The 10,621-nt window shown below is 44.2% G+C and overlaps 1 protein-coding gene across 1 annotated transcript; it reads right to left on the bottom strand.

The window, feature by feature from the left end:
- Positions 1–1,632: 1,632 nt before the first annotated feature.
- Positions 1,633–10,276, bottom strand: LOC119308600 (DNA-directed RNA polymerases II, IV and V subunit 3-like). Its single transcript, XM_037584727.1, has 3 exons — positions 9,780–10,276; positions 4,885–5,122; positions 1,633–2,191 (listed from the first exon to the last, which is right to left on the bottom strand). The coding sequence occupies exons 1-3, from the start codon at positions 10,274–10,276 to the stop codon at positions 1,931–1,933; spliced, it is 996 nt and encodes a 331-aa protein (XP_037440624.1). The 3' UTR covers positions 1,633–1,930.
- Between the last annotated feature and the right edge of the window lie 345 nt (positions 10,277–10,621).

Raw genomic sequence — 10,621 nt, forward strand, 5'->3', positions numbered from 1 at the left:
TTTGGTACTTAATATATGCGAAACGGAACACCTTTTCCAGGTAGTAAGTATTAGTATCCATCACTCAACTCTTTTTTTTTGGAAAAATTTCGATCTATTCAGCTTCAATCAATCATAACAGTACAACGAATACCAGAAATAATAAACATTACATCTAAATCCGTAGACCACCTAGCAACGACTACAATCAGTGAAGCAAGCCGAAGGCACGCCGCCGTCATCGCCCCTCCATCGCCGGAGCCGGGCACAACTTGTTGTAGTAGACAGTCGGGAAGTCGTCGTGCAAAGGCCCCGTAGAACCAGCCCACCAGAACAGCAACCGCCGCAGATGAAGAATAACGTAAATCAGCAGGATCCAACCAGATGACGAGATCCGAGCAAATCCACCAAAGATAGATCCGTCGGAAACACACCTTCACACGCCCACCAGCGACGCTAGACGCACCGCCGGAACGGGGGCTAGGCGGGAAGACCTTTATTTCATCTTCAGGAAGCCGCCGCCGTCTCTCTTCCTGAGTAGGACAAAAACCCTAACAAGAAAAAACTAAAAACGGAGCCCTCTCGCTGGCCCTTGCCAAGATTCACCGCGCTCCCATGGCACTAGGGCCACCGGAGAGGAGACGGACCTGCGGCGGCGCTGACGGGAGGCCAAAACCCTAGCGCGCTTCACTCCACCGTTGATGTTGTTCCATCACTCAACTGTTGAAACGGCTTCTTTTCCAATCAAGGGCTCACTAATCCGCCATCGCCGCTACTCCTACTCATTAGCCAAGATAGCAACTGTAGAAACATTCAGCCGTCCTGTCCGAATCCCATCAGGCCTACAGTCGCGTTACTGAAACGACTGGGACCCGTCTGGAAAAGGGTGGTCGAAATCATCCAGCATAGCCCTTCGGCCCAAAATGAGATGTTGAGGAGCCCAAACCTTTTTGCTAGAAAAACCACCGCTCGTGAGGCGTGGCATGGCTGGCAAGACTCGCACAACAATGGTGCCAGTACAAATACTACGTGCTAGTTGGAACCCTACCTACCTGGCTCGACGGCACCCAATCAACTTCGCCCCGGCAAAATCACGAGCAAACAGCCGCCGCCTTGTTTTCACTTCACGTAGCACCCGTGTCACCGGGAAGGAGCTATGGACGGAACGGGATAGTAAACGCGGCGAAACAAACGCCCGTGGGACACTTCCATTCAAGCCACCTGCAGGCTGCCATCACGTACATAACCCAGGACATAAGCACCACGTACGCCATACATGCGTACGCACAGTGCGGTGGCAGCAAATGGAATTACCACGATGAAACCAAAACCCCGAGAGGCCTAGTAGATAGAGTAAACAAACAAGAGAAGCGACATGGGCATTTAACTGGATTAGTAATCACCAAATCTTGCGGTACACGGCCATCACTCCAGCGCCGTACCGACCCCGACCCCGACCCACATGGCGCCGCATTCAGCAGCACGCCTGCCAAGCCGATCTAAGCAAACAAACCAGCCATCGATCCCACGGTGCCCTTGTACCGCCGCCCATCATTCAACTCGCAACCTGGTACTACGTACCGTGCATGGATCGATCAGAGTACTCTACTGCATTAATCCCCACAAAGCTTATGAATCTGGGCTCGGGGCGGGAGACCTGCAAATAACTCTGCATTCAAGACACCACGCCGTATCACCACCACCAATCATGGGCTACCAGCTATTCTCTTGTTCCACAGTGCGGCTAAGCTTCAGCGCCCATGGTTTTTTGCACGTACAGAGTTCCGGCAGAGGTCAGGGCATAAACAGACGGATACAAAGGCGATTACCGTAGAGTTTTGTACTGGATATCAAAGGAAGCATCCACTACCTCTTGCCACAGGCAAGCTAGTTAGAGCCTAGATACGGAGAAACAAAGATACGGTTGGCGATTTCTTTCCCAGACAAGTGGTTAGCCTCCGATAAGGTGGGCGCCGAGCTCGCCAAGGTCGCCGTCATCGTCTTGCAGGCGAACGGCGTCCAGCTTCTGCCTCAGGACCGTGATAGCGTTCATAATCAGCTCATAGGCTGTGATGGCCCCCGTTGTCTCCACAGTGAACACAAAGCTGTCCTCCTTGGCATTGATCTCTACCAATCCTGGCTTCCCCATGGCCTCTGCTTTCTTGATCACCTCATCGTCATATGTGTATGCCTCTGGGTCCACAATCGTCACCTGACAGTCACACAGAAGTAGGGATGCCCAAAAACAATGATATTATTACCAACAGACAGCTCCATGGCTTAATTTGCACTTACAGATATGAAAAGAAAATACAACCCCGTCTACCAACATAATAATTTGAAAATATCATAAACAGGTAGCCATTTGATAACATTTACCGTTTTATGTAAATAAAAATCAGTCAATCTGACAGACAACGACATTTACTGTTTTGATCATTCTTTTAGACTGAGCTATGCTGGAAAGGTGTTCGAAGAGAATATAACTAAATGTTTGCAAGGCACAGAGTGACAGAAGTTCCTCAAGATATGCTTAACTAAAAGGCATGTACCGCAAGTCCCAAGGCCTTTGCCCCAAGCATGACGTTGTTTATTGAGAAAAACAAGACCCGTTAAGGGAACGAGGAGGTCAGGTGGAATGAACCCTTAAAAGGCCAATTCAGGAGTTGACAAAGTGTAAATTCACTTCCAACACATGGGTATTATTATAAATAATCTAAACAATTTATTAGAAATGATAGTATGTGATGATGCCAATTTTTTGGCTATTTATCGTCATATGAGATATGCACCAATTGTAGCAGGTATCAGGCATGTATTTGTTCTAGGTTTGCATTTAAGCTTCCAGGGGACTATCTACTTACACGGACACATAGCATTTATGCTTTACATTTATGATTGCCAGGTGTAGGGCCTCAAGTACATATAGATTGAGTGCTTCTTTGGATTGAAGAAATTTCACAGGATTCAGGTCACGAAATTCCTATGCTCCTCGTTCCATAGGAATCTCAACAAGAGCTCAGACCTCATTTTATTTTTCCTTTGAGAAGTCCAATGCACTTACCCAGGTGTAGGGCCTCAAGTACATATAGATTGAGTGCTTCTTTGAATTGAAGAAATTTCATAGGATTCAGGTCACAAAATTCCTATGCTCCTCGTTCCATAGGAATCTCAACAAGAGCTCAGACCTCATTATTTTTCCTTTGAGAAGTCCAATGCACTTACCCTCATCTCTCCCTACCCTCTCTCCTCAATCGTCTAAAATTCATGTGTTGTTTCCTGTGCACCATCCAAAGGCACCTATTGCAGACATTGCTGTGTTTTGTAATGCTATAGGATTTCACGTTATGTGACATCCAAATCCTGTGTTTTTCCTATTCCTACGTTTTCAAAATCCTGCAATCCAAAAAGGCCCTGAAAGAAGCTTCGGTTCAAAGGAGAAGTGGATGAAACACATAGGAATAGGAAATTTTCCTATGGTGGCACTATTCAAGCCTTTGGTTCAAAGGCATGTAGCAAAGGAAAATTTGAGGAAATTTTCCTTTGTTCTCAGTTTCAGAGGAAAAACGGAGGAATTTCACAAAGCATTTGGACATCTTTTTCAAATTCCTACGCACGAAGAACGAGACTGAGATCCTTAGTGACATAACACGCTAATTATTTAGTGGCTGCAAACGGTGCATGTGATTTGGATGGTGATGGGATAGTTCTCCCCGACAAGGAAATGCTAGACGTAAACTTTAGTTAGTAGAGCTCTGAGAGTTTAGGAATGTCTTTTAACAATCATTAACATGGTTTGCATATGTGCTGACTTGCCGTAATTTTGTGCTCTCGCACTTTGGAGAAGCAATTGAGTTTGAGCAGACAATCTTTTTGGGGTTTCTTCTGGTTGATGACTCACGAGAAGTGCCTACCCAAGAGTTCAGTAAACAGGAAAGTGCAATTTGCGGTATGTCCATCAGGAATGGAAACATCAATTCGGTAACAGGAAACAGAGTTTTACAATCACATGTTACTAGTAAATATATTGAGAGAACAATTATTGCTCTGAGTAGTCCATTTTAATACTCCCTCCGATCCATATTAATTGTCGCTCACTTGTACAAAGAGTTTTACAATCACATGTTACTAGTAAATATATTGAGAGAACAATTATTGCTCTGAGTAGTCCATTTTAATATTGAGAGAACAATTATTCCTACCCAAGAGTTGTACTAAGTGAGCGACAATTAATATGGATCAGAGGGAGTGTATTTCAGTAATATCTAGTAGAATTTGTTGTTAAAATCACTACTATGAAGCATCAGTGCTATGTGTATTGATATGTCAAGTTGTCAACCAGACCAAAAAATAAAGTCAATCAGGTATTTGACAGTAATTTAATTCCCACGGACAGAAAAATAGATAGCAGATATAAGTACACAAGCACCGAATAGAAACACATGCACCACTTATGATAGCAGGTGCTATGTACTCCCTCCGTCCGGAAATACTTGTCCTAAAAATGGATGTATCTAGACTTACTTTAGTTATAGATACATCCATTTGATCCATTTCGAGGACAAGTATTTTCGGACGGAGGGAGTAACAATGAAGTGCCTACACCACTGTAGTGACACATTACAGCATCGGCAAATATTGACGGCTATCTAACGTAATGCATGGAGACTGCATAACATCATAGTTATGGTTTTGAATGATTTGACTAATACTGCAAGATGTCTGGTGAATCTAGGAATAGTTTGTCCACAGGCCCGTGTGTGCGCCCCCCGCGCGCGCACACACTCACACACAAAGAATCTAGCAATAGTTTATCATAAAAAACTAGACTTCGTGTATTCGTTGATGATGTTAATATGTTATTGAAACGAGTGATGGAGAAGCACTAGTAGAGAACAAGCTGACCTGTTGGGTGACAGGATCAATGTCAAATACTTTTGTAGGGCTGCTCTCCACCCAGCTTTGTTTTTCCTCAAGTGTAAGTGTCTCCATGAGTTCTTGGTTAATACGTATGTCAGGCTCATACATGAAGGTCACAGTAGCAGCTGGAGACCATTTGGCATGGTCCTTTCCAATTCCCTTCCTGGCAATTGCTCGAAGACGCAGCTCTTGCCCACGGCGCAGCTTTACAATTAATATGCCCCTGAAATAAGATATTCATTATTTAAAGCTCACAAGAGAAAACTTAAGGGCAGTGTTCAAACATTTATTATCAAGAGGACCAAGATATGTAAAGAAAAGATGCCACGGAATCCATTAGACCAAAAGTTAACACATATAATAAGGTAGCTTAATTTTATTGTGACAGCACCAGAACATATCAATAGTGCATGCTCTGTGCATGTAGGAGAAGATTTAGTGTTACTAATCCTTTGGACCTTAGTTAATGTACATATCCATCTAACGTATAGAATAACAAAATAATTAGGCAAACATAGTTGATAAGCAGAGTATGCTTGCATTTAGAAACACATAAAAGATCTTGGTCCCTTATTTATAGTTCTAGCATTAACCGGTCTGGGTAAGACTAATGCTTTCCCCTTGAACTCCCTGCACGTACAGCGCATAACAGAAAAGAAGGCAGATTTGATGAGTTGTAGGGGCGGACCCACTTCCACCGATTTCTTGCAGGAAGGTTCCATCTCCTTCGGCCTCTTCCTCTCCCCGTGTAAGCCGCCGCCACCAACCCCATAGTCCACTTGTATAGTCTACTCTCTGTGGAAGGTGGTTGGTAATTAGGGTTTTATGGGGAAGAGAAATTGTTGTTTGCGAGGTCTTGAGAAGGTGGATCTACTGCATCATGTAAAGCTTCCTTTGGCTCACAGGATCCTAAAAACACAGGAAATGATTATGAATGCTTGTGTAAACCAGAGGATTGGAAAACATAGGAATTTTGCAGACTTGGAGCTCCTTTGGCTTACAGGATTCTAAATACGCAGGAAAGGAGAAAAAACTCAGGAATTGGATAGGAATACATGTGTAAAACAGAGTATTGGAAAACGTAGGAATTTGCAGACTTCAGCCTCTCAACTGGATTCTAAAGACGCAGAGAAGGAAAAAACACAGGAATTGGATAGGAATACATGTGCAAACAGAGGATTGGAAAACATAGGACTTTTGCAGAGTTAGGGTCTCTTTGATTCTTAGGATTTTGACAACGTAGGAATTGGAAAAGTATAGGATTGGAGTGGCATACCCACTTGAATCCTATAGGATTAGCAATGAGTGTTTGACTGCACAGGAAAAACAAAGGAATTGTAAAAAGAGGTTGGAGTGGATGTTAGATTTCCTATGAAATGTAGTACAAAAGATTCCATAGGAAAAATTCTTATGGGATTCAATCCTATGAATCAAAGGAGCAACATAGAAAAAAATCCTAAGGATTTCAATCCTTCAGAAATCCTATAAAATTCCTTTGAATCAAAGGAGCCCTTAGATGTTTGGTTCACAGGAATCCTAATAAACAGAGTCAGATCAAAGTCAAACCACATGGAAAGGTTTTTTATTTCGTAGGGAGCAGAGTAACCAAGCCCAAGGAATTATCCTATCAATTCTGATAAGCCAAGCCCTTGGCAATAAAGGAAATGAATCTAAATGTAAGGCCTTTCTTTGGCTTCTGAGAAGTTGGACATCTGTTTTATTTCAACAAGATCCCCAAGTAAGGCAATAGTCTCGGATCAGTGTCTGATAGATAGACAGCCAAATGTCATAATCAAACTATTAAGGGGTACAAAGTCTTATCCCCCTCCTAAATATGCCACTGACGGTAAGCCTGGTATACATATAAGTGTAGCCTAGCCGTTTGTAGTGCTTACTCCACATAACATTAGTGTGTACAATTAACATGAAGATCAACTAATAACCAAATACTCAGTTTTACTTCCATTCATGACGTTCCATTATGATGGAATAACAGAAAAGGGGAAAGAAGATTGTAACACAAAAAAAGGCTCTTTTCTTTAAAACTGCTTACAAAGGAAAATGATTTGGTTAACTTATGAAGGAAAGAACATGAGACATACACAGTAGTATTTCCAACATAACAATCTGCATGTGATATGGAAAATTGAATCATTTGCAGTGTTGTCCCACATGATTAGTGTGTATAATTAATATGCAAGATCAACTAATAACCAAAATGCTCAGTACTTCCCTTCATAATGCCCCATTATGATGGAATGAAAGAAGAGGGAAAAGAAGAATATACAAAAAAAGGCACCTTTCTTTTCTTTAGCTAACTGCTTACAGATGAAAATGAATTGGTTAACTTATTGTAGAAGAGAAGGAAAGATACATGTGACATACAGAGTGGTACTTAAACCTGGGGGCGGTTTTCGTAAAACCGGGTGTATTGGTTCAGTTTAATCATGTGGGCTTCTTTGGTTTGGACGCTAATAGGTTGTATCTGCTAACAGTTTGGTTTGGTTCAGTTTCGTGTGAATAATAGGTGGGTGTGGTCAGGTATGGGCTTAAACCATTCAATTTCCAACCAGGCTCAACCCATGATTCCAAACCGGTTCCGAGGTTGGTTCGAACTACGTAGGTCTGCTCGACAACTCACACTTTCCCCGTTCCTGTAGCCGCCGCCGCCACCTCTCGTCGTCCCGGCGTCCCCGCCCCCCGCGATGCTGAGCCGCAATGCCGCATCCAAGGAGAGTCGTCCAGCAGCGCCGGCGGCGTCAACACCCTCGTGGGAGCAGCTGAAGATCATGCTCAGCTCTCAGAAGCACGACGGCGGTCACACGCATGCACGACCCGCCGCACTGACGACAACGGGCGGCGCCGGCGCATGAGGTGTATCGCTCTGCTCACCACTGCCCTGCTCAACCACTCCATTACAAGCTGTTCACGAAGGCAGAGAGCTGGAAGCAGCACCAGGCCATTTTCCATGAACATAGGAGGCACCATGGTATGGAACTGTTGTTTACCCATTGGCTAAAACCATGGTTTCAGCCATCGGTTCAGTTCAGTTTAGTGAGGACGTGGTTCAGTTTGGTTTGGGTTTAAATAAAAATTAGAGAGGATTAGTTAGGTTCGGTTTGCCCAAATTGATCATGCGGGTTCAGTTAAGGTTTAGTTCAGTTCCCCGACCATTCTCAGATTTAGTGGTACTCCCAAGTCCCAATAACACTAGGGTACGAGTAATAATATAACCTCATGGCAAAAGGCGCACACAACTTAGGCTCTACTGTGTAGCATTGTTTTTAAGGCGTCCTGCCTTGGACGCTTAGGCGATAAGGCGCCCTGGCAGCGCCTTACAAATATGCCTGCCTTAGGCGCTTAGGCGTCGCCTAGGCGCTAGAGCGGGTGGTGCTCGCCTTAGGTCGCCTTACCGCCTTAAAAACAATGCTGTGTAGCCATCAAGCTCGTTTGTTTATGTTATTGAAAAGTAAAAGGAAATTGCATGGTAGCTTCTTTTCTGTCTCTTTTACAACCTCTTTTGCTCCCTCCTTTTTCTAAAAGTGATATCAATGTCTAAAGTAAATAATTTCTCTGCACAAAGGATGCACAATAACGACCATGTAGTATGTATATAACCCAGAAAGGTATCTAGACAAGCATAGAATGTGCATATCCAACAAGGATAAACAATTTATAAGTTTCACTGGACACGAATTTTCGGAGGCTTCAACAAAAGCACTGAACATGACAATCGAAACAAGAGGTCAACGTATTTTATGCTACCTGAACTACATACCATGAAAGATCGAGAACCTGATGTTGCAGTACATTTATATCTTCTCAGTGATTTCGACAGAAATACAGAATGTGATATAACAGAGCATCCATGTGTACTAAATGTCTAACTAACAAAGTGTTCAAAGAAGTTTACACAACCAATAAAGCTATTGAACTCTCTACATAAACGATCTATTCAAATGTTAGATTACATGACATTACCAATACTTCCACACAAAGAAAACGTCTAATGGATTAGTATGACAAATTTCCAAATTTCAAGTTAGCGAGAATATGCCATCTTCAGAATTCAGAGATAACAACGTTATTACTAGGAAATGCTGGTTTAGTTCAGATATAGTTGAAGGATACAAAAATAAGTGTTCATTGGAATCAACAATACAAGATTGCTTTGGCTAAATAAATATATGTCTTTGTCTTAATGCTGATCACACTTGAAGATGTTGTACAAAGATACAAATATAGTTTCACTTGAGTCATTGCAATTTTAAGGTAGTGAAAGCATGCGGTAGTGTAAGTGAGGACGACTAGCATTTTGGCATAGATAAAGTAAAATGCTGGCGCTTTGGCCTCCTACCAACTGAACCTATAAGCAACTGTAGCACACGCAGAGCTTTTAATCTGAAACTGAGACCTGGTTGAGCATGATTCAATTACATGCGATGTTAGACTGCTAGTACCAGAATGCTGATTTAAAATACAAGAATGAACACAGAGACAATGTCGTGAAAGTGTAATTGTGACCTTTCGATACAAATTAACCATCAAATTGAAACATTTACAGATATGATGATGAGCATGAGGTACTTCAAATAGTGCAGTGACGAGATTAAACTTTCACTGCACTATTTGAAGTACCTCATGCAATATGGTCTCCGGTAGCATCGAGCTCGTAGACCTCGACGTTGCCGAGACAGAGACAGATAGCTGAATTTAGGAATTCATCATACAGATAAGCTGCTAGTAGAATGGCTAACTAGGGTTAGTTGGGTTCTGTGATCAGGCAGAGGTCGTCATTTCATCAATACTTGGGGGTTTAAGAAATACAGTACTAAAGAATAAAGATTAACACAATGGGGCGAACGGAGAGCGCGACTTGCCTGTGATCACCAGCAGCATCGGGCTCGTAGGCGTCGACGTTACCGAGGGCCTGCTGGTACTCCCTTTGCTGGTCGACAGGGCAGACCTTGGGGTCGGTGGAGCGGAGGTCCTTGGTGGAGGTGACCTCGAGCGTCTGGCCGGAGTCGGTGGCGCGGGCGGCGAGGTGGAACTCGACGGAGCAGTACTCGCAGGAGCCGTCTCCGTCACAGGCGTCGCAGTCGCGGGAGAAGCGCATGGACATGGCGGCGGAGGAGGTGAGCGGGATGAGGCCGAGGCGGTGCGCGATGAACTCGTCGTTGAGGACGGAGGAGTTGCTCTCGATCTCGACGAGGTCGATGGCGACGGTGGGGACCTCGGCGATCATGACGCGGCGGAGGGCGTTGGCCATGCTCGCGTCGGTGTCCTTGAGCTCGAACTTGGCGTACTCGTCCTTGAGCTCGCGGATCCGCACGCGCGGGAAGCGCTGGTACGAGGCGCCCGCCGCCGAGCGCTCCATTCCGCTTGGCCGCCGGAGATGGGGTGGGTCGCCGCCGCAAGGGTTTTGTTTGGGTCGTGCGGCAGATTTGGGGGAAACGGAGCAAGCGGAGGAGGGGAGTGTGGAGGACGGGGTTTTGTCCGTCTTTGCCCTTGATTTCGCTCACACCCCGTTTGGTGGTCACATTAAGATTCGTGCCGGACCACACCGTCCATTTTCTTTTCACCACAGTTTCTTCATCTCTTCTCTACCTAAAATAATAAAAGAGCTATTGCTTATATTCTTCGTCCAAGAAAATACCCCGAAGTTACTATAAATTACTCACTATGTCACCCATAAGTGAGAAAAAGAGTTTCATTCTGGCTC

The sequence above is a fragment of the Triticum dicoccoides genome, chromosome 5B, assembly GCF_002162155.2.
Source record: "Triticum dicoccoides isolate Atlit2015 ecotype Zavitan chromosome 5B, WEW_v2.0, whole genome shotgun sequence".
Lineage (NCBI taxonomy): Eukaryota > Viridiplantae > Streptophyta > Magnoliopsida > Poales > Poaceae > Triticum > Triticum dicoccoides.

What these genes read in the sequence shown, in the direction of transcription:
- LOC119308600 (XM_037584727.1), bottom strand. Translation starts at nt 10,276, where the DNA reads ATGGAGCGCTCGGCGGCGGGCGCCTCGTACCAGCGCTTCCCGCGCGTG. An exon ending in GATGCTGCTGGTGATCACAG is followed by an intron (nt 5,123 to 9,779) that starts GCAAGTCGCGCT and finishes ATCTTATTTCAG; the next exon opens with GGGCATATTAATTGTAAAGC. An exon ending in TTGATCCTGTCACCCAACAG is followed by an intron (nt 2,192 to 4,884) that starts GTCAGCTTGTTC and finishes TGTGACTGTCAG; the next exon opens with GTGACGATTGTGGACCCAGA.